Source organism: Sus scrofa, chromosome 4, assembly GCF_054392235.1.
Source record: "Sus scrofa isolate SSC_HxYL_T2T_F1_AM1 chromosome 4, Sscrofa_HxYL_maternal_Yorkshire_Landrace_v2.0, whole genome shotgun sequence".
Classification (NCBI taxonomy): domain Eukaryota; kingdom Metazoa; phylum Chordata; class Mammalia; order Artiodactyla; family Suidae; genus Sus; species Sus scrofa.
In genome coordinates this window covers 72337279-72361635 of record NC_139386.1, presented here as the reverse complement: position 1 = coordinate 72361635, position 24357 = coordinate 72337279, and the positions used below count along the sequence as shown (strand labels likewise).

The following is a 24357-nucleotide window of genomic DNA, read 5'->3' as shown; positions in this document are numbered from 1 at the left end:
ATCTGACTAGGAACCATGAGGTTACGAGTTTGATCCCTGGCCTTGCTCAGTGGGTTAAGGATCCGGCATTGCCATGAGCTATGATGTAGGTTGCAGACACAGCTCGGATCCTGCATTGCTGTGGCTCTGGTGTAGGCTGGTGGCTACAGCTCCGATCAGACCCCTAGCCTGGGAACCTCCATATGCTGTGGGAGCGGCCCTAGAAAAGGCAAAAAAAAAAAAAAAAAAAAAAAAAAAAAAAAAAAAACCCAAAAACAAAAATCATTTTTTAAAAGTATAATTGATTTACAATGTTATATCAACATTAATCTTTTTCAGTTGTACAGTTCAGTGGTTTAGTCACAGAGTTGTACAGACATCAACCACTATCTAATTCCAGAGCATTTGCATTATCCCCAAAATAATCCCTGGGCTCATTAGCAGTCACTTGTCCCTCATTCCCCAACACCCTTACCTTACAGCCTCTGGCAAATATGTGGTCTTTTGTGACTGGTTTATTTCATTTGGCATAATGTTTTTAAAGTTCCCACACTGTAGCCTGTAGTATTTCATTTCTTTTCATGGCTGTAAAATATTCCATTTTATCAGCACACCATACTTTGCTTGTTTATTCATCTGTTAGTGGTTAGTTGGGGAGTTCCTGTCATGGCTCAGAGGAAGTGAATCTGACTAGCATCCATGAGGATACAGGTTCCATCCTTGGCTTCACTCAGTGGGTGAAAGAATCCAGCATTGCCATGAACTGTGGTGTAGGTCACAGACACAGCTCGGATCTGGCGTGGCTATGGCTGTGGTGTAGGCCAGTGGCTACAGCTCCTCATTCAACCCCCGGCCTGGGAACCTCCATGTGCTGCAGGTGCAGCCCTAAAAAGACAAAAAAAAAAAAAAAAAGTCGGTTGCTTTGTTTCTACCTTTTGGCAATTATGAATAATGCTGTGAATATTTATGTGCAGGTTTTTGCATGAACATCTCTCTTCATTTCTCTTGGGTGTATACATAGGAGCAGAGTTGCTGGGCTGTATGGTAACTGTTTAACTCTTTGGAGAATTGCCAAGCTGTTTTCCAGTGTCTACACTATTTTACTCTTCCACCAGTATAGTATGAGGGTTCAGATTTCTCCACTTGTTTGTCATTTTTGATTTTACTCATTTTAGTAGGTGTGAAGTGGTGTATATCATTGAGGTTTTGACTTTCATTTTCCCAGTGACTAATAGTGTTGAGCATCTGTCATGTGCTTATTGGCCATTTGTAACATTCTTTGGAGAAATGTCTATTCAGATCCTTTGCCCATTTTTCAATGAGTTGTCTTTTTTTTTTTTTTTTTTGGCTAAATTGTAAGAGTTCTCTTTATATTTTGGATGCATATTATATGATTTATAAATTTTTCTTCCATTTTGTGGGTTTACTTTTTCATTTTCCTTATGGTTTCTCTTGAAGCATTAAAGTTTTTCATTTTGATGTGAAGTGCAGTTTATTTTCTTTTGTCATTTGTACTTTTGATGTCTTGTCAGATATCTAAGAAATTATTGCCTAACCCAAGTCACAGAGATTTACTACTGTGTTTCTGGTAAGAGCTTTATAGTTTCAGCTCTTACTTTTAGATCTTTGATCTATTTTAAGTTAATTTTTTGTTGTAGAGTGAGGTAGGAGTCCAGCTTTATTCTTTTGCATATGGATATGCAGTTGTCTCATTTCGGCATCCACATACTCTCACTTGTAGTCTATTGTTCTTTTTATCTTTTTTAAAAATTTATTTATTTATTTGCTTTTTAAGGCTGCAGCTGTGACATATGGAGATTCCCAGGTCGAATCAAGCTGCAGCTGCTGGCCTACACCACAGCTCACAGCAATACCGGATCCTTAACCCACTGAGCGAGGCCAGGGATTGAACCCACAACTTCATGGTTCCTAGTCGGATTCATTCCCACTGTGCCACCATGGGAATTCCCTAAAAATTTATTTTTATTTTTATTTTTTGAAGGGTAGTTGACTTACAATGTTACAGTAGTTTCAGGTTTTCAATATAGTAATTCTGTATTTTTATAGATTTTATTCATTTAAAATATTGCTTATATTCCCTGTGTAGTACATTACAACCTTGTATCTTATTTATCTTATACCTAGTAGTTTGTACCTCCTAATTCCTTTCCCCTGTTTTGCCCCTCCTTCCCTCCCACTGGTAAGCACTAGTTTGTTCTGCATCTATAAGACTGTTTGTTTTGTTGTATTCATTTATTTGTTTTATTTTTTAGATTCCACGTATAAGTGAAAAGCTCTGTCTTTATGCCAGTGCCACACTCTGTTAATTAGCTTAATGTGGCTTTGTAGTTAAGTTTTGAAACAAGGCAGTGTGTGTCCTCCAACTTTGTTCTTTTTCAAAATTACTCACTGTTTTGGGTCTATTTCATTTCCATAAGAATTATAGGATCAGCTTGTCAATTTATGAAAAAATGCCAGGGATTTTGATAGCGATGGCATTGAATCTGTAGATCAGTTCGCCATCTGAACAATATTTAGTCTTCAGATCTATGAATGTGGCTTTTTTTTCCCATTTATTAAGGTCTTCTATAATTTCTTTCAACAATACTTTGTCGTTTTCAGTGTATGTCTTACACTTGTTAAAATTTATTCCTAAGTATTGTATTCTTTGTGATACTCTTGTAAATGGAATTGTTTTTTTAATTCATTTAATGTTTACTCATGCTACTGTATAGATATACAATTGATTTTTTGCATATAATTGACATAACATTATATTAGTATAACAATTTTTAAATATTGATCCTGTATTCTTTATTCTTGCTGAACTTATTAGTTTGAATAGTTTTTTGGTGGATTCACTAGGACTTTTACACAGTCAGCCCTCCATATCTGGGAGTTCTGAATCTGCAGGTACAAAGGGTGGGCTGTATTCATGTACTATGCCATTTTATGTAATGGACTTGAGCATCCAGTTTTGGTATCTGTGAGGACTCCTGGAACCAATCCTCCATGGATACCAAGAGACAGCTATATGTAAGATCATATGATCTGCTCATAGAGATAGTTTTACTTTTTCCTTAGTGGTCTGAATGCCTTTTGTACCTTTTTTTCCTTGCCTAATTGTTCTGGCTAGAACCTTTGATGTTAAAGAGAAGTAAATAGAGCTGATGTCCTTGCCTGATCTCAGGGGAAAAACATTCAGTCTTTTACCATTACATGTGATGTTGGCTATGGTTTATTTGTGCCCTTTATTAGCTTGAGGAAATTCTATTCGTAGTTTGTTGTGTTTTTGTAATTAAAAAGTATTAGATTTTGTTAAATGCCTTTTCTGCATCTTTTGAGATGATCATGTGGTTTTTGTCCTTTATTCTGTTAATACAGTGTATGTATTACATTGATTGGTCTTCAGATGACAAACCAGCTTTGTGCCGGGGCCAGCTCAGCAGGATGGGGCTGAAGAACGGGTGCTGTGGAACTTAAGGAAAAATAGTTAACATAAAACAAGACACAGAGACATTTATCTTAAGTAAAGGTGGGAGCCAGGGACTCAAGGTCTCAGGGACCAAGAGCGCCGGGGAACTCCAGATCTCAGGGACCAAAAGCACTGCCTCAAGAAACCACACTGCTTTTATTGTGAGATCAAGTGAGGAGTGGCTATGGGTGGATGATACAGGGTTTGTTTACTATTATATAAGTTCTTTTACTATTTAAAAAGCCACTTAGGTGGTAAAGGGTTAAGCTCTTACTCTGACCTCTAGGCACATAACAGTTCTTAAGCTTAAGTCACTTATGCCTTTAGGTCTTTGCTCTTAAGCTTAAGTCATTTACCAGCACTGTGACTGTTTTTCCAAAGAAGGAAGATGGGATAAAATAAGACAAGAAGATGGGATAAAGTAAAGAAGGGCAAGATGGAGTTTTCAAGGAAACATGTCTTGCAACAGCTTTGCATGCCTGAAATAAATTGCAATAGGTCATGGCATATAATCCTTTTTATGTGTTGTTGGATTTGGTTCGCTGGTACTTTTTTGAGGATCTTTACACTTACATTGATCTATAATTTTATTTTTTTTATGATATCTTTGGTTTTGGTATCAGGGTAACACTGGCTTCATTGAGTTCCTCTTTTTTTTTTTTTGTTTTAGGAGAGGGAAATTTTTGAAGGATTGATATTAATTATTTTTTGTTTGTTTTTTGTTTTTTGTCTTTTTTTTTAGGGCTGCACCCACAGCATATGGAGGTTCCCAAGCTAGGGGTCTAATAGGAGCTACAGCTGCAGGCCTACGCCACAGCCACAGCCACAGCCATACCAGATCCAAGCCGAGTTTGTCACCTACACCACAGCTCACGGCAACGCTGGATCCTTAACCCACTGAGCGAGGTGAGGGATCGAACCCCCAACCTCATGGTTCCTAGTCAGATTCATTTCTGCTGTGTCACGACGGGAACTTCTGATATTAATTCTTGTTTAAATATTTAGTGGAATTTACCAGTGAAGTCATCTGAATCTGGGCTTTTTTTGTGTGAATTTTTTTTTTTTAAATCACTGATTCAATTTCTTTACCTGTTATGTATCTATCCAGATAGCTTTTGAATTACTGTCAATAGCTTTTTTCTTCTGACAAATTTGTTCATGTCATCTGTGTATAATTTTCATAGTTGGTGTATAATTTTCATAGTATTCTTTTAAAATTGTTTTTTACTTGTGTGAAATTAGTAGTGATGTTCCCTCTTTCATTATTTTAATAATGAGTCTTTTCTGTTTTATTCTTTTTTTTTTTTTTTGTCTTTGCTATTTCTTTGGGCCGCTCCTGCGGCATATGGAGGTTCCCAGGCTAGGGGCTGAATTGGAGCTGTAGCCACTGGCCTCCGCCAGAGCCACAGCAACGCAGGATCCGAGCCGTGTCTGCAACCTACACCACAGCTCACAGCAACGCTGGATTGTTAACCCACTGAGCAAGGGCAGGGACGGAACCCGCAACCTCATGGTTCCTAGTCGGATTCGTTAACCACTGTGCCATGACGGGGACTCCCTTCTGTTTTATTCTTGATCAGGCTAGGTAACAGTTTACCAATTTGTTTATTTTTTTTCAAAGAACTAACTTTTGGTTCCATTAGTTTTCTCTATTGTTTTTCTGTTCTCTGGTTCATTGATTTCAATTTTTTTTTTTTTCTTTTTAGGGCTGCAGGTGTGGCATATGGAAATTCCCAGGATAGGGGTTGAATCAGAGCTACAGCTGCCAGCCTACGCCACAGCAATGCAGGATCCCAGCTGTGTCTGTGACCTACACCACAGCTCATGGCAACTTGGGATCCTTAACCCACTGAGCAAGGCCAGGGATTGAACCCTCATCCTCATGGATACTAGTTGGGTTTGTTAGCACTGAACCACAACAGGAACTTCCAATCAATTTCTGTTCTAATCATCATTACTTTCTTCTTTCTGCTTGCTTTGAGTTTAGCTTACTCTTATAGTTTCTTAAGGTGGAAGGTTAGGCTATTGGAGATTTCTTTTCTCTTCAACATAGGCATTCACAGCTATAAAATACCCTCCAAACATTACACTACCTGGATTTGAGAAGTTTTGGTGTGTTGTGTTTTCATGTTCATTCATCTGAAAATATTTCCTAATTTCTCTTGTGATTTTTCTTTGACTCATTGTTACTTGAGAGTGTTAATTTCTACATATTTGTCCATTTACCAAATTTCCTTTTGTTATTGCTCTCTAATTTAAATCCATTGTTTTCTGAGAACAGTGTATGATTTCTTTCCTTTTAAACTTAATGAGGCTTTCTGAATTAAACCCATGCACTTACAGCCAACTAATCTATGACAAAGGAAGCAAGACTATACAATGGAGAAAGGACAGCTTGTTCAATAAGTGGTGCTGGGAAAACTGGACAGCCACATGGAAAAGAATGAAATTAGAACACTCCCTAACACCATACACAAAAATCAACTCCAGATGGATTAAAGACCTAGATATAAGAGCAGACACTATCAAACTCCTAGAGGAAAACATAGGCCAAACACTCTCTGACATAAACGACAGCAGCATCTTCTCAGATCCACCTATCAGAGTATTGACAATAAAAAGAAAAATAAACAAATGGGACCTACTCAAACTTCAAAGTTTCTGCACAGCAAAGGAAACCCTAAACAACACAAAAAGACAACCCACAGAATGGGAGAAAATCTTTGCAAGTGAATCGACTGACAAGGGATTAATCTCCAAAATTTATAAACAACTTCTGTAGCTCCATACCAAAAAAACAAGCAACCCCATCCAAAAATGGGCAGAAGATCTAAACAGACAATTCTCCAAAGAAGACATACAGATGGCTGAGAAACACATGAAAAGATGTTCAGCATCACTCATTATTAGAGAAATGCAAATCAAAACCACTCTGAGGTACCATATTACACCAGCCAGAATGGTGATCATCCAAAAGTCTACAAACAGTAAGTGCTGGAGAGGGTGTGGAGAAAAAGGAACCCTAGTACACTGTTGGTGGGATTGTAAATGGGTGCAACCACTGTGGAAAGCAGTTTGGAGATTCCTCAGAAAACTAAACATAGAACTACCATTTGATCCAGGGATCCCACTCCTGGGCATCTATCCAGAGAAAACCACGACTCGCAAAGACATGTGTACTCCAATGTTCATTGCAGCACTATTTACAATAGCCAAGACATGGAAACAACCTAAATGTCCATCAACAGAGGAGTGGATCCAGAAGATGTGGTACATATACACAATGGAATATTACTCAGCCATCAAAAAGAACGAAATACCAGCATTTTCAGCAACATGGATGGACCTAGAAACTATCAAGCTAAGTGAAGTCAGCCATACAATGAGACACCAACATCAAATGCTTTCACTGACATGTGGAATCTGAAAAAAGGACAGACGGAACTTCTTTGCAGAACAGATGCTGACTCACAGACATTGAAAAACTTATGGTCTCTGGAGGAGACAGTTTGGGGGGTGGGGGGATGTGCTTGGGCTGTGGGATGGAAATCCTGTGAAATCAGATTGTTGTGATTATACAACTACAGATGTGATAAATTCATTTGAGTAATAAAAAAATGAAAAAAAAATAAAAAAACTTAATGAGGCTTTCTTATGGCCTAATATATGGGCTATCCTAGAGAATGCTTTATGTGCACTTGAGAAGAATGTCTATTTTGCTTTTTTGGTGGCAGGAATGTTCTGTAGCTATCTACTTGGTTTATGGCGTTATTCACATCTTGTTGATCTTCTGCCTAGTTGTTCCTCTTAACACTTTTAAACATTATTTTAATGTTTCCTATTGGTAGCTATCAAGATAAAAAACTCAAATGCAAACTTATGTATCAGTGGGCTATTTAAACAAAATTAAATTAGAAAATTATTTCCTTTTGAATTAAAAAATTTTTTTTTTTTAGTTATTTCTTGGGCCGCTCTCGCGGCATATGGAAGTTCCCAGGCTAGGGGTCAAATCGGAGCCACAGCAACGCGTGATCCGAGCTGTGTAACCTACACCACAGCTCACGGCAACGCTGGATGGTTAACCCACTGAGCAAGGGCAGGGACCGAACTCGAGACCTCATGATTCCTAGTCGGATTCGTTAACCACTGCGCCACAATGGGAACTCCTTGAATTTTAAATTTAAATGTAACTTAAGGTCAGTGGTCTTTTCTCAGGTCTATGATTCTTTTGTCTCTGTGTGATAGGATTTGCTGGTAAAATTCTCTGGAATGATTTTTGAAACAGTATTGATATTCATCTCAAATAAATGAACATTTCTGTTTGGTAAGTTTATTTGCTAGGAATTGAAAATTTATTTGCTAATGTTTTGTTGAGATGATAGCTCCAGAAAAAAAGTAACAAATAGTACCACATCCTCATGCTAACCAGAATTGATAAATGGTTATATTTTCTTTCTTGTTTTTCATGGTAACATTATTTGATCGGTACCTCCAAAAATTCAATGAAATACACATTTCAAAATTTGCATTGGTGGAGAGGCCATGTAAGATCCTGTTAGTTAGAGGCAATTTAAAATGTATCAGTGTATCAATACCAGTACATTCTTTTCCTCTATACTAAAAATACTTGGGCATTTTAGTGCCTGTGCTTATGAAGACAATATTTGGCTTTGCCTTGTAGCACAAGTAGAAATTATTCTGTACCTTAAAAATAAACTATTGTTTTGGAATTATAAAAAAAACCCCACATTTTAGTGTTGTTTTAAAAAAAAAACTGTATCTAGGCGTTCCCGTGTCGTGGCACAGTGGTTAACGAATCTGACTAGGAACCATGAGGTTGTGGGTTCGATCCCTGGCCTTGTTCAGCGGGTTAAGGGTCCAGCGTTCCCGTGAGCTGTGGTGTAGGTCGAAGATGCGTCTCGGATCAAGAGTTGCTGTGGCTCTGCCGTAGGCTGGCAGCTACAGCTCCGATTAGACCCCTAGCCTGGGAACCTCCATATGCTGTGGGAGCGGCCCAAGAAATGGCAAAAAGACAAAACAAAAACAAAAAAAAAACTGTATTTATAGTAAGAGTGATCTCTTATTTAATGAATTTTATTTATTTTGGCTGTATCTGCAGCATGAGGAAGTTCCTGCGCCAGGATCGAACCCAAAGCACAGCAGCGACCTGAAGTGCTGCAGTGACTATACTTGGTCCTTAACATGCTGCACCACAAGGGAACTCCTAATTTTCTTTTATTGAAGTATAGTTGATTTACAGTGCTGTGTTAGTTTCTTTTAAAAAAATTTTTTTAAAGTATAAGTGATTTACAATGTTATGTCAATTTCTGCTGTACAGAAAAATGACCAAGTCATACAGAAATATACATTTTATTTCACATATTATTTTCCATCATTTTCTATCAGAAGAAAATGGATATAGTTCCCTGTTGCTATACAGCAGGACCTGCTTATCCATTCTAAATGTGATAGTTTATATCTACTAACCCCAAACTCCCAGTCCATTCCACTCGCTTCCTCTCCCCGTCTGCAATCACAGGTCTGTTCTCCGTGTTCTCCATGTCTTTGAGTCTGTTTGTTTCTTTCTCTCTCTTTCTTTTCTTTCTTTTTTAAAGAGCCACACCTGCAGCATGTGGAAGTTCCCAGGCTAGGGGTTGAAATGGAGCTGCAGCTGCCAGTCTGTACCACAGCTTGTGCCACTGCCGGATCCTTAAGTATCCTTAACACACTGAGCAAGGCCAGGGGTCGAACCTGCATCCTCACAGTCCCTATGTTGGGTTCTTAACCCACTGAGCCATAGTGAGAACTCCCTGATCCATACTCTTTAATCTACCTAGGCCAGATGGCTTTCCAGAATGGTCACTGGCACACAAATGGTCCAACAAGCATATGAAAAGATGCTCAACATTGCTAATTATATAGAGAAAATCCAGATTACAATGAGGTACCACCTCACAGCAGTCAGAATGGCCAGAAGAATCAAATAAATGTGATAGTGGAAGAAGTATAGAAGTAGATGAAGAAGGAGGCAGTGCAGGTCCTTGGCAGAGAGACCAGTACCCAGAAATACATTCCTAAGCTTTCTATATCTATAGCTACCTCTGGGAGGGAAATTTCTGTGAGTGAAGTGTGTTGTTGGAACTCAGCCTCTTCAGTATAGTCATTGCAGTAATTAAATTACCTCTTTCCGTTTACTTCATGTGGCGTATTCTCTTTTGGCAACACTGAATGTCTAGAGCAGTGGATGTGATTGCTTTATTTAGGCGCTTTAAACCTTTTAGCTGATTTAGGGAAGAGATGATAAAAGTGAAAAAACTTGGCTTAGTCAAAGGCACAGAGTATGCACTTGATAAATGCTGGCTGATTATAACTATTCTGTAATATTTAATGGCCTTGACTAGAGAATTTAGAAGGCCCAGGTTATAGTGTTAGACCTGCCACTAACTTGTTAAGCGATCCATAGCAAGTTGACTGTATTTTCTTTGTAAATTACTCAAAGTTCCTTCCACCTGTAAAATTCTATGGTCTATTAAATTCAAATAGGACAAAAAAGCTTTAAGGAAAGATTATTCTGTTAATAGAGGTGGAAATTTTTGTTGTTGTTCTCAACTTTGACAATTTTAACTAGGGTACACTACATGAATAAGATTCTTTATAGCATTATCTGAAGCCAACTACTGGTTTATTTGAAAACAAAGGGTTTCTTTGCAGTGTCATTTAGCCTGGCATTGCCATGAATTCAAGAATTATTCTACACTAATCAGAGAACAGTAACGCATTTGTACTTACATTTAGAGTTCCACACAGCCATTCACCAGGGATGAATTGAGGTGAACAAGTACTTCTAACTTAATTTGCAAAAGTTCTAAAATGTACTGGTGGAATTCAGGGCAGGAGTCCCAGTGAAAAGCAGGTTGGACATGTGGCTGAGATCATGGGAGGCTGGTAGAGGAACTGTTGCTGCTTTTTGTTGTATTTGTTTTCTGGATCTACGTGGTTTTTAGTAAAAAAATATAAAAAAAATTAATGACAGTGTAGATTTTAGGAGCATTTTTACCATTTTGAAATATTGATATATGGTGGGATAGAGAATCAATCCATATCGTTGGCCACCTTTGCTCTTAGAGGAAGCCAGTGCCTGGCTTTAATCATGCTGTGGAACCAACATGAAATCGAAACTTGCTTGTTTTCCTGTACACTCACTGCATGTGATCCTCTGACACTTCTCCACTCTGGTCCCCAAATGTGTGGTAGCTTTTCCCACACCAGGGTCTGAGACACCAGCTGGATGTCCTACAATTTAACTCAATGCCAATATTATCTACTTGATGGTCTCATAGGTTAAAGGTTCAGTTCTTCATAACTGCACCCCCACCCTTCAGCGGCCAATCACAAGTCTAGATTGTTACCTGTGCTCCTGACCAACGGGCTAGAAATTGGTTTCCTGGGACTCCCTCCTCAGTTTGATTTATTTGGTAGAGCGGCTTCAGTACTCAAGAAAATAGCTTACTTACTAGATTACCAGTTTGTTATGAAAGGATCTGACTCAGGAACAGCCAGATGGCAGGTGCATAGGGAAGGGTACGGGTAAGGGACGAGAGTACTTCTATGCCTGCTCTCGGCCAGGCACCACTCGCTCCACACCTCCAGGTGCACGAGCTTGAAGGCTCTCTGAACCTGTCCTTTTGGTTTTCATGGAGGCTGCATTACCTGGCATGGTCGATTAAATCATCGGCCGTGAGGATTGAGTCTACCTCCAGCCCCTCCCCCCTCCCCCTCTCCAGAGAGAAGGGGGAAACTCAAAGCTCCAGCCCTCTAACTAATCAGATTGGTTGCCCTAGCAACCAATTCCCAGCCTTAAATTACCTAGAGGCTTTCAAGGAGTCACTGCCTTAACTTAAAGTCAGGTTTGATTGAAAGAGGCTTATTATATGAATAACAAAAGATGCCTATTTCACTGTTATCTGTTATCAGGAGGCAAGTTGTCCAAGTGTACTGTGGGGTTTTCTTTTTTTAAATTTTAAACTCTTACTATTAAAGTTCATTTATCATAATTCTGTGTGCATTGTCTTAAGTTCATTTTTAAAAGGAAGAAAAAGTGGAAAACAAGTTGCAAAACACTAACTTAGGTAATAGATTGTGGTAATGAGTCATTATGGCTTATTGTGTAAGCATGTGCAGAAGTGGAAGGATCTGTCAAGTGTACAGCTCTCTTAAAACAAGAGGTTTCCTAAATCCTGAATGAAGAGGATGCTGTATATATTCAATGAAGGTCTCTACTCCTGCACTTTCTAATCATTATTTATAAAGCTTGGGTCACTTGAAGAAGCTTTTGGGTGACTGTGTTGAAGATTAGGTATTTGTTGGGTAGTTCTGCACTGCCTTGGTCAGCATTTGCTCTTCAGCCTTTCTGAAGTCCACCCAGTTTTGCCCTATTCTAGTGGATAGTATTGACTTGCAGACTTTATTTTTCCTGGTGCAAAAGCAAGGAGCACTTTCTCATTTCATCTGAGTTATTTAGCTACAGACTTAGTGTTTGCAGCTTAAAAAGTAATTTTCTTTTGTTTTAATGTCTGTCATTAAAGCTGACCACGCAGGTTTCAACTTTAATGTTTCTCATATAATTAAACAAGAATGAATCTTTGGACTGTGGCGTTTAATAGAACCTTTATGCAGACTTCAATCATATGTAAAAATAGAATGTTTCTTTAAAATTCGTATGTTATAAAATGAAATGAATGTCACTGACAGGCATCGTGGTGTGTAGAAGTAGCATGTTGCCTCTGGTAACTCATTATCTGTTTTCAGGTCCTGTGAGAGATTGTAATAGTGGTTAAGAATAGGTGGCTGGATTCACTCCAGACCATAGTTCAAATAAGGGTTCATTCGTCACTGATGTATTAGTTTATTTACCTGTAGAATAGGCATAGTAATAGGACATAACTCATATGTTGTTATATATGAGATAAATAATACTTGTACAGCACTTAACAGTGCTTGTGCTATAGTAGGTACTCAATAAAATAAACATCAGTCATTAATATTATTCTAAATGGATAAAATTTTAAGGCCTCAGTGTCATACCTTTTGCTGTTGTTGTTGTTAATTACTTCCAAGGAAGAGAAACCCTACAACGTTTCATTTATCAAGTCCTAAGCAGTTATAAGGGAGGAGATCTGGAGAATAGCAAAGAAAATTCCTTTAGAAATGATCAAGGTGACAACCCCATTCTCCCTAATGTATCTCCAGGTGTCTGACTTCAGCCTATTGCCTTTTGGGGGCCCCCTAGTTCTCTGTGGGTAATTAAAGTTACTCTTTCTGGTTTGCGTGCATCTTGTGCTGATGACTCCCAAATCCACAGTTCCTGTCCTGACCTTTATCCCTTGCCCTTCAGACTGTTATGTCCATTGCCCACCACCAGATAACTAGTTTTCCATAGTACTACGCTACAGATAGTTCAAATTCCACATGTAGAAAACAAAATATATCTTCTCTGCTCCCCTCCTGATGTGCCGTCTCCACTTTTCACCAGTTTCCTCTTTTATTGTCCCTATTCAGCTGATGGTACCACCATCCACCCAGAAACTTGAGTGGCATTGTAGACTCTGTCTCCGTTACTGCCTGCATCCTCTCATTCACAAAGTCTTCCTAATTTTATCTCCTGAGTATTTCTCCGTCTGCCCTGTGTGGTCCAAATCTACTAATAGCCTCTTTGGGTCTTCGTCATCTTCTGCCTTTTCCATTGGCCCTCTCTTAAGAGATTTTTCTGCCCTCCTCGATTTATTCTCCATATTGTTTTCAGAGTGGTCAAAAGCAAAGATCTGGAATTCCTGTTGTGGCTCAGTGGGAAAGCAATCTGACTAGAATCCATGAGGATGCAGGTTCGATCCCTGGCCTCGCTCAGTGGGTTAAGGACCCAACATTGCTGTGAGCTGTGGTGTAGGTCGAAGATGCGGCTCAAGTCTGGAGTTGCTGTGACTGTTATGCAGGCCGGTGGCTACAGCTCCACTTCAGCCCCTAGCCTGGGAACCTGCATATGCTGCAGGTGCAGCCCTAAAAAGACAAAAAAAAAAACCAAACAAAAAAAAAACGAAGATCTGACCGTTGTGACCGTTGTCATTCCTGCATATAAATACCTTCTTCCTTTCTTGTAATGTCAGGTAAAGGTCTTTAGCATGGCTTGTTAGCCTTGTAGTGACCCTCTAGCCTCTGCTTATCTCCTGGCATTTCCAGGCTCATGCTCTCAGCTCCAAGCTCCAATCATAGTTATTACTTCCACACACACACTATGCTAACACACCCATGAGTGCCTGGAATACCGTCCTCTATTGTTCGTTCACTTGCCCAATTTTTGGTACTGAGCCCAAGAGCCACCTTCTTTAGGACATCTTCCTTAACCCTCTTTTTCCTCCCTATATTTCCTCCCCAAACTGAGCCACTGACCTCTCCCCTGGGCATCCACTGCAACCTCTGGATACTTCTAACACTCTGCTGTGTTTGAATTTCCTCTTGTAGCCCATGAGGAAGTCTTGGGCACCCTGGGACACCTTCAACAGGCCTTCTGCTTATTCCAGAGTTGTAGTCATAGTTGTCACTAACATTTATTGACACAGGAGCACTAATGAAGCAAGAAAGTAAGACGAATGTGATTTGGTTCTAGAAAATAACACTAAGTTCAGTCATTTTAGGTGGACTCTTTCCCATTTAGACCTAAGCATCCTCACTGTACCAGAATGCTGACATTAGTGTTGCCCAGCACTCAACAGTTTTAATTATTAAATGTCAGAGTATATGAAGTTATTTGATTATAATATAGCACAGCTCTTAGAACATAGTAGAATCTCAAGAAAATCTTTGTTGAATTAATGAGTACTAAACCTCATCTATGCAAACTGAGCCTTTGTAGTTGATTGCTCATGTTAGTCTGGTCATCTGCTCACATCTTTAAAAACAGGCTAAAAAATGGAGGAAAAAAATTACCCCTATTCTATCCCACATACTAGAAGAGACTAATCTTCTTAAAGCTCTGTTTTTAATTGCATGCCTACCTTTCTTAATCTACAGTAGCTCTTTGTTAGGTCAAGTCCAAACTCCTCACCCTGTTTCTTCAGCCTAGTTTTTGGCAGTGCTTCTTTGGAATCATTCCGTAGCATTAGATTAGTTTACTTCCTAGGCAGAGTAGACAGGGAGTTTGGATGGATTGTTCTTCCTTAGAGCAGATTTAGACTTTTCAAATCTACACTTTAGAATCAGAGTGTAGACTTGGAAAGTTATATGTTAGTAAACTAAAAAAACCTTTGTATTCACTAAATATTTATTGAATGCTCACTACGGCCAGGCACTGTATCACCAGATAGGGCTCTGGTGATAATCAAAATCAACATACCCTTTGCCCTCATGGCGATTCTGCTCTAATGGTGAAGATGAATAATTGTAATACAGGGTGAAAAGTGCCACAGGAGCCCATAGCAAGGGCATCTAGCCCAGCTGTGGGATCAGTGCGGGCTTCATAGGCTCAGTGACGTTTTAAGCTTGATGGAGGTCATCAGGCCGTGCATCACAGACTAGAGGAACAGCCAGTGCAGAAGTCTAGTAGGAGAGGAGTCTGGTACACTCAAGAGAGAGAGAAGTTTTTTAAGGCTGGACCTCAGGTACAAGGAGCTGTTTGTATTACTGTAGTAGGTCATGAGGGAAAAGAGAGGATGTCTCTGTCCTTTTGGAGACTTGCTTCTGCCTTGAGGAAAACTAATCAGAATGAATGGAATAAGCTTTTATATTTTGCTGACTGCTCAGCTTCTAGTCACTTACTATGTTATTTTTAATTTATGTAATCTTATGCATATAGAATTAATGTCATACTGAGACGGTGTAGACATCTCTGCATTTTGCTAGTCTCCCCCTCCCCCCTTCCTCTCACCCTCCCATCCACCAGCTTCCCACTGCTTGGAGCACTTCCTTGGATCTCTACTGCGATTGGAATAACATGACTCCTTAGTACAGTTTTCAAGCCTTTTGCGGTTAGTATCCAGCCTACTTCTCTGTCTCTGTTTTCTTCTCCTGTCCTTTATCCAGCCTTACCCTTTGCTCTGCCATACCACCTTTAGTACATCCTGTGTTTTCTGACTTCTAAGCCTTTATTACCTCCCCTTAACCTGGAATAGCCTTCTTCCCTTTTACTACCTGTCAAAACTATGATGCTTTCTTAAAAGCTCAGTTCACACATTTCTTCCATCACGTCTCTGATTTTCTTGCTACCCTTCTTGCCTTCTCCAGTTCTCTTCTTCTTCTGGAGTGTTTTTTTTTTTTTCCTTGTAATAAAACATATCATAGTCTCTTGCAGTGCTTTTAAAAATGTGGGTTGTGCATTTTTAGAATGAGGGACTTGTGAGATCAGTTTAGTGGGTTGTGACCATCATTTAAAACCTGCAACAAAATAGACCAGAAGTCAAAATATATTGTATATAAAAAAAGGTAATGCTTTTTTTCCATGGTACTTTTGTTGCAGTGAAAGATATATATGCATGTGCTGGCCCATCATGTAAGAAATATTTCTTGGTCAAAAAAGGTTGAAAAACACTGGTTCACATTATATCTGTGGATAAGGCCCCCAATTAGATTATGTGTAACTTCAGGACAGGGACATCTCACTGAGGCTCTAAATATTGCCATCCTCTCCACTTTATATATAGTATCTAGGGTGTCTTGTTCATCCTAAGTGTTGCTTTTCTTTGAACTTTTCTCTGATTCTTCTTAAACCTTGTAACAGCCTTGCCATGGACTTTCTTATACAGCTCAGTCTAGCAGATTGGAATCTTTGTATTCCTCTCTGGAAAATTTCCTCTAGGAGTTCCCTGTACTCCAGTTCCCTTCTGGACTGCTTCTGCACAGCTGTCATTCTGGGAATTCTCTTTGCCTCGCTTACCTGCGCTGGATTGCTTGCTGCCTCTCTTTTGGCTCATCCTGTTATTTTGGTAGAGTGTATAGTCCAATAGCTTGCTGAGAAATATACATGGGAATAATTTTTTAAACCTTGTATTGTCTGAAGATGCCAGTATTCTCCCGTCACAGTTGAGTGATAGTTTAGCTGGCTATAGAACTCTGGTTGAAAATTGTTTTCCCTCAGACTTTTAAAAGCACTGCTCCTCTGTCTTCTAGTTTCCACTGTTGGAGTTGAGAAGCCATGCCATTCCTATTCCTAGAATAAACCTTTGTATGTTTGCATACAAAATCTTCTCTTTGGAAATATCACAGTGCCTTTTGAGGCATTCCCCTCAGCCATTGTGCTAGGTACTCAATGCACCTTTTCAATCTGGAATTATGTTATGTCTCAGAAAAAAAATTCTTTGATAATTTCATCACCATTATTTTCTCTTCGTAGTCTTTGTGTGTGTGATCTTTTGGACTGATCTCTTTATTTTTCTCTATTTATCTTATTTTTTACTTTGTGGCCACACCCATGGCATGCAGAGGTTCCTGGGCCAGGGATTGAACCTGCACCACAGCTATAACCAGAGCCACAGCAGTGACAATGCCAGATCCTTAATCTCCTGAGCCACAGGGAAACTCCCGGTCTCTAATTTTATTACCTATTTTCCTGTTGTCCATCTCTTGATGTTTTATTTTCCATAAGACTCCCTCAACTATATCTTCCAAACATTCCAATGAATTTTTTGTTCTTGCTGTCATTATTACTAAGAGCTCTTTCTTATTCTCTGATCATGTTTTTTATTATTTTATTTTAAAAAAAATATATATATATTTTTTTGTCTTTTGTCTTTTTTTGTTGTTGTTGTTGTTGTTGCTATTTCTTGGGCCGCTCCCACGGCATATGGAGGTTCCCAGGCTAGGGGTTGAATCGGAGCTGTAGCCACCGGCCTACGCCAGAGCCACAGCAACACGGGATCCGAGCTGCATCTGCAACCTACACCACAGCTCACGGCAACGCCGGATCGTTAACCCACTGAGCAAGGGCAGGGACCGAACCCGCAACCTCATGGTTCCTAGTCGGATTCGTTAACCACTGCGCCACGACGGGAACTCCTAAAAAATATTTTTTCATGTGTATACTATCTTCTGTCTCTCTCTATGAAGGTGTTGGGTCTCCCCCCCCTTTTGTTTTTTGCTAGATGAAAATCTTTTGTCTCCTCCTAGTACTTTATTTTCTGTTTTTATGTATCCTAGGCTTTTTTTTTTTTTTTTAATTTTGGTCCTTTATGCTAGGTTTTCCTTAAGTGCCTAAAAATTATTTAAGAGTGAGACACTAAAGGAATATATTAAAAAGTAAAAAGTAAAATAGTAAAAGTTCTGTGTATCTGGGTGGAACCTATTAAAGGTAAGCCAGCTTTTTTTATGGGGACTATCACAGATTTCATTAGCAGCTCCTCTTTTCTTAGGACTACACAATTTTCCCATATAGGTAGCCTCTCATCTCCTGCCTGTTGCCCCAAAGCCTGGGCCTCTTCTTGGGGCCCGCAAGTTAGGTCAGTTGGCTCTGCCTGTCATCCCCTCTCTGGCCCTCTGTTTTCACCTGCTGCTGCTCCCCCATTTCCCACTCCTCCTAGGCTTCCTCTCTTCATGTGGGATGGTGTTTGCGGTGTGTTTTGTATTTTCCCTAATGTTTTCAAGTGACTTCTGAGAGGAAGGGGTGAACTATCTTTATGCCAACATTTTAAAACAAGAAATTCCTTCCTGAACTTTTCAATTCACAAGTTTCTCTGTATACATCATTTAAAAATGAAGGGAGTGTGCTAGTATTTCTCCAACATGGGGATGTTGAGACCTAATTAATCAATATTAATGCATTTATGAAGATGAAATCTTTAAGTATTAGTTGGCATGCTACTTTCCAGACAGCATAGAAAGAATGCTGTGTAGATTTTGGATTACCTGTTATGGTTTCCTATTTAAAAAAAAAGTAGAAAATTGAGATTTTGACAGGCCAGTGTTTGTTTGCCTCTCCTGGCCAATTCGCATATCCAGGGTAAGACGTCAGGAGATGATGCATAATATGAAGCGTGCTGAATCTTTGTGAAAATTGTTAGTTCTCATGATATTAAGGTGTGAAGTTTACTTTTAAAATAGATTATTTTGTTCTCTAACCTCATTTTAATGTTCCTTTTCTTTCTGAGCATATGACTATTGTTTGTCTTTTTATTTTTTCTGCCTTTTTTAAAAAGTTTTTTTTTTTACATTTAAAAAAAATCAAAGTATAGTTGATTTACAATGTTATGCTTTATGACTATGGTTTTTCCATCTCAGGAACTCCATTAAAATTTCATACTGAGTTAATTGCTTACAAGTAAAAAACTATCTTTAAGTAGTTTAAATAGCCATATAGTTCTCTGAGTAAAGTGTACAGAATGCTTGTTGTAGACTGTCCAGGTCTAGACAGGTAAGAGAGCTGGAGAAGGCTGAGATCTAGTTTGGTGCCATGTTATGGAAGAATGGTATTCTGTGTTATTTTAAAATTCTTTGACATGTATGCTATTTTAGTATAAAGCTGAAAAGTCTCTTATCTCTTAAACTTTAGCCACTTAGCAATTTGGTTTTTAAATATCTGTTTGATTTGCTGAGTCTTTATCAAAAATTAATGCAAGGAGTTCCCTGGTTGCCTAGCAGTTAAGGATTCAGGTGTTTTCACTGTTTTGGCTCAGGTTTAATCCCTGACCCTGGAACATCTGCATACCATGGGGCACAGCCAAAAAAAAAAAAAAAAAAAAAAAAAAGGCAGTGTTTTACAGCATAGCATGGCAGAACACAGGCATCAGTGTTGGACAGGCCTGGGCTTGAGTGTCAGCCCTGCTGATGGCTAAGTGAATTTTGAACAAGTTGCTTAATGTTTCATTTTCCATATCTGTAAAATGGAGTTTGTAAGGTTTCCTTAGAGGAATTCTATGAGAGAATGCATGGGAAGTCCTCAACACGGGGCTTGCCTCCATCAGTGGTAACTCGTTCTGTTGAGGTATGTAAAGCATCTTGCACAATGCTTTTTCCTCCTACTTTCCTCCTACTTACTCAGGATATTCTGCTGAGTAAAAACTACCAGTGGGAAGTTATATAATACAGATCCTGTCTTTTACTAATTCTTAGAAGATTTAACTTGGATTTAGTTTTGAGAAATTAAAAAAAAAAAAAAACATGCTGTCTCTACCCTAGTATTTATTTATGCTCAGAGCTTTCTAAAGAGTTGATCCTGTCTATGCTGAACCAGCAACCTATAAAAACAATAGCGAGTTGCTGGAGGGAACTCCACGTTTTTGGAATGATTTATTTCCCAAGCTACTCAGGCGTTGGGTATTACCAAGGAGAATTTATAAGTATGTCAAGCCTTGATAGATTCTTCCTTCTTATGTTAATTTACTCTAAGTATGCTGGGCTCATCTTACCTGTGGGGCATGTTTTGTCCAAACTGTTACTGGCATCACCAGCACCATGGTCTTCCTGGACCCGACTTAATGCTCACTCATGCTAGGGACCCATAGGACCAGTCCAACCCTGCCCTGCATTGCATATTCATCCAACACCACTGATTTTAGGATCAATAAACTCTGCTCTGACAAGTACAGAAGGAGCACACTCATCAATTTTAATTTTGAAAACCACCTACATTCTGTTGTCATCAGCTTGTCTGGTAGATTCATCAATTTGAAACCCATCATGTCAGAGTTGGCCATTAGGGAATCTGGCTTAGCTATTAATTATTTCCAGTGAAACTCACTAGATAGTCTAGTTGTACGAATGCTCATGTGAGAGAATGGTGAAGAAAATATTGAGTAATGGATGGACCCATTTTGTATTGTTCAGAAAATTATTCTTTAATATACTTTCTGAAATTAGTTACCTTTGGTCACCATAAAACTAAATGGGCAAAATTTAATTTGTCTCATCTGATAGAAAAATTATTGTTTTATTACTGGGCTGTTTCTTGCATTTGGAAGATTTATTCTAAATTTTGAAGGTAAGTATTATACAGCTTTATAGATCCATTTTTTATTAAAATAAAAATCTCCATATATTCTTTTTTATTATAAAAGATAAAGGATTTAATATTCTAGGAATATGGTAGACTTAGATTTGAATTGTTTAAAATATTTTTAATAAACTACTCATTCCTTTTTTAACATATTTTTAAACACATATAAAAGCTGATTCAAAGCATATGTGTATAGTATAGAGAATAACAACAAAACAAATATTCATGTAACTATCAGCCAGTTTAAGAAACAGAATATTAGCAATACATTAGATTTCCCATGTGCCCTTCCCAGTTCAGTTTATCTCCCTCCATCCCCCAAGTTAGCATGAGAAAATTTTGTATTTATTATTCCCTTGACTTTTTGTCAAACTAAGTTTTGTAGCACTTGTATTTATCCCTAAACAAAAAGTTGTTGAATTTTTTCATTTTTGAAACTTATATAAATGGAATATTTTATCCTTATACTTACTTTTAATGTAGTAAAAGTAACATTGATGACATTCATCCATGCTGATATATACAGATTTGATTCATTCATTTTCACTTTTGTGTAATATCCCACAATTTTTTTTTTTTTTTTTGTGGGGTAGGGTTGGCACACTGGCAGTATACGGAAGTTTCCAGACTAGGGGTCAAATCAGCTGCAGCTGCTGGCCTACACCACAGCCACAGCACTGCAGGATCCAAGCAGCATCTGTGAACTAAACTGTGGCTCATGGCAATGCTGGATCCTTAACCCACTGAGCCAGGCCAGGGATCAAACCCTCATCCTCATGGACACTGTGTTGGGTTCTTAACCTGCTGAGCCACAACAGGAGCTCCTATCTCATAATTTAGTTGTCTGTTCTTCTCTTGATGGACATTTGGGTCAGTGCTGTTTTTTTGGACTAGTACAAACATTGACTTCTTATACAGGTCCCTTATTGCACATGAGCCACAGAGGAATTGGTAGGCAGATTGCTTAATTTCTGAATTTCATGAAAAATGCAATTTGGGGGAAAAATGTAATTCTAATGTATACATGTAAGGATAACCTGACCCCCTTGCTGTACAGTGTGAAAAAAAAATGCAATTTGCTTTTCTTTGAATTTGAGGAGAATTTGAGATTGAGATAATTTGTTTCAAATCCATGGTGTATAATTTTGCATCAATTTTAGCAATCTTTCTAGGAAAATTATTTGCTTTTTTTTTTTTTTTTTTTTGTCTTTTGTCTTTTTTTGTTGTTGTTGTTGTTATTGTTGCTATTTCTTGGGCCGCTCCCGCGGCATATGGAGGTTCCCAGGCTAGGGGTTGAATCGGAGCTGTAGCCACCGGCCTACGCCAGAGCCACAGCAACGCAGGATCCGAGCCGCGTCTGCAACCTACACCACAGCTCACGGCAACGCCGGATCGTTAACCCACTGAGCAAGGCCAGGGATCGAACCCGCAACCTCATGGTTCCTAGTCGGATTCGTTAACCACTGCGCCACGACGGGAACTCCAAATTATTTGCTTTTGAAATTATCTTTAGATAATTGACTTAGTCAGAAAGGTCAGGAAGTGAGGAGTTCCAGGTTATTTAGATATGTTTACATATAAGTGGAAATACAGATACATAGATATAAGGCAAAAATATAAACAATTTCAGGAGTCAAAATGCAGTATTAATAACAATGGCTAACTTATTGAATATAGACAAACAGGATGACTGTTTGGTATATACCAACTGAGTGACTGAATATCAGTCACTGCCTGAAAGTAGTTTTTGGGGGAGGTGTGTGTATAAGTAAATCTCTGAATATGGAAAGTTAAAAAAATGCCTTCACATTTGATTTTTGGACACAAAGGGAATTTTTTGTTCATTCACTGTGTTTTGATTCCCAGTGGAAGTAAAATGGACTACATGATGCTGAATTAATTTTTCATTGTAATATTGGAAATAATGCAAATTTAAGAAAAGATGAGTCAGTAATAGCTGTCATAATTGTCAACTTAACAGTGAATGTTTGTTGCCAGTGCTTTCCTTTGTGTACATCTGGGAATGTTTTACCAATGAAATTTTGTGTATTTCAGGTAGAATGCTCTGTCTTCTGAGAAGTCCTTGTTTTACATCTAAAATTTCCTTTCATTCTAGATTTCTTCCCTTCCTCCCTACCACCCTGCTTAAGACATTTATTTTTGCCCTTACCTGGGCCAGCTACCTACTTATCTCAGTACTAGAAATGCATTTAGAAACAAGATGTACCCTGGCCCAGAGAACATTTAGGAGTTTTAGGAGAGAGGAAAATGCACACAGGCAATTCCTAGGAATCTTTGATAAGGGTTGGTTCATATTTAGTCTTAAGAAGGGGTGAGGGAAAGCCTTTACTATTAAAATAGTTTTAAAAACTCGTTCTTTGATTAAAAACAAATACTGTTAATTAAGTAATTGTTTACTTATTTATTTTTATAGGTCATTTTAATACATGTATTTTCAGAGCTTAAAAGAAAAATCATTTATTATGAACTTCCTGAAATACCGTCTTGTTTTCTGGTTTGAATTTCATGAAAAAGGAGAAGTGCTTTTCTTATTGCTTCAAAAAAAATTTTTTTTTTTAATTCCATGAGTCATGACTTCCGGAAACTTTTTGTTCAGAAAACATTTAGCAGTCACTGATTGCAGTTAGTGATTATTTATATGAAATCATAATATGGCATGACATTTAGAACTATGTAAACAGCACATAGGATGGTATATTGAATCTACATAAACTCAAACATGTAATAAATATGGATATTTTAGGAGTTCCTTTGTGGCCTAGCAGTTAAAGACTCAGCATTGTCACTGCTGTGGCTCAAGTTTGATCCCTAGCCTGGGAACTTCTTCATGCTTCTGGCAAGGCCAAAAAAAGTGGGTATTTTATTTTTTATTTTATTATTATTTTTAATTGAAGTATAGTTGATTTATAGTGTTGCTTTTATTTTTTGGTATACAGGAGTGATTTAGTTATATACATAAATCTTTTCATATTCTTTTTCATAATAGGTTATTACAAGATGCTGAATATATTTCCCTGTGTTATACAATAGGTCCTTGTTGTTTATCTATTTTATATATAGTAATTTATATCAGCTAATCCCCAAATCCTAATTTATCTCCCCCCTTTTCCTTTTAGTAACCATAAGTTTGTTTTTTATACCTATAAATCTATTTCTGTTTTTTAAATAAGTTCATTTGCATTCTATTTTAGATTCCACATATAGGTGATATCATATGATACCTATCTTTGTCTGATTTACTTCACTTAGTATAATAATCTCTAGGTTTGTCCGTGTTGCTGCAAATGACATTATTTCATTCTTTTTTTATGGCTATGTAGTGTTCCATTGTAAATGAAGATATTGTAAATGAAGATATTTTGTTTGTTTGTTTTTGTTTTTGTCTTTTTAGGGCTGCACCTGAAGCATATGGCAGTTCCCAGGCTAGTGGTCTAGTCAGAGCTGAAGCCGCCAGCCTACACCACAGCTCACAGCAATGCTGGATCCTTAACCCACTGAGCGAGGCCAGGGATTGAACCCACAACTTCATGGTTCCTAGTTGGGTTAGTTTCTGCTTCACCATGATAGAAACTCCATAATTGAGGATATTTTAATACTGGCCTGCTTTACTGTAAGAAAAAACAGGTACACATATGAATAATATCTGACTGTTAAATATCCCATTTATTGAGAGGTCAATCTAAGAGGGACTCTAACGTGTCCAGAAGATTTGGTCATAAAGAGAGTACTGTGCTATGCACCACAGTAGATTGGGGAGGTGGAGGGTGGAAGCTGGTGACACCAGGTGGAAGAGTGAACAGTGGAGGAGGAAGAGAAGACAGCAAGTATGGACTCTCTTTATTCAGTAAAACTTGGTGAATGTGGAGCAGGGTGACCAACCACCCTGGGCTGCAGCGTTTCCTAGGAGGCA

General features: G+C 38.4%; 1 protein-coding gene across 3 annotated transcripts in view; it reads left to right on the top strand.

Annotated features, from left to right (window-relative positions):
* LOC146403857 (uncharacterized) overlaps positions 1-24357 on the top strand; it is a 76319-nt gene that overhangs the window by 11719 nt on the left and 40243 nt on the right. The window contains exon 2 of one of the 3 annotated variants that reach the window (XM_085022285.1): positions 5798-7117. The exons of the other annotated variants lie outside the window; for them this stretch is intronic. Within the exon in view, the coding sequence (XP_084878411.1) occupies positions 5798-6236 (439 nt within the window). The 3' untranslated portion in view covers positions 6237-7117. Of the gene's footprint in view, positions 1-5797; positions 7118-24357 lie in introns of those variants that run through there. 3 annotated transcript variants of the gene reach the window in all.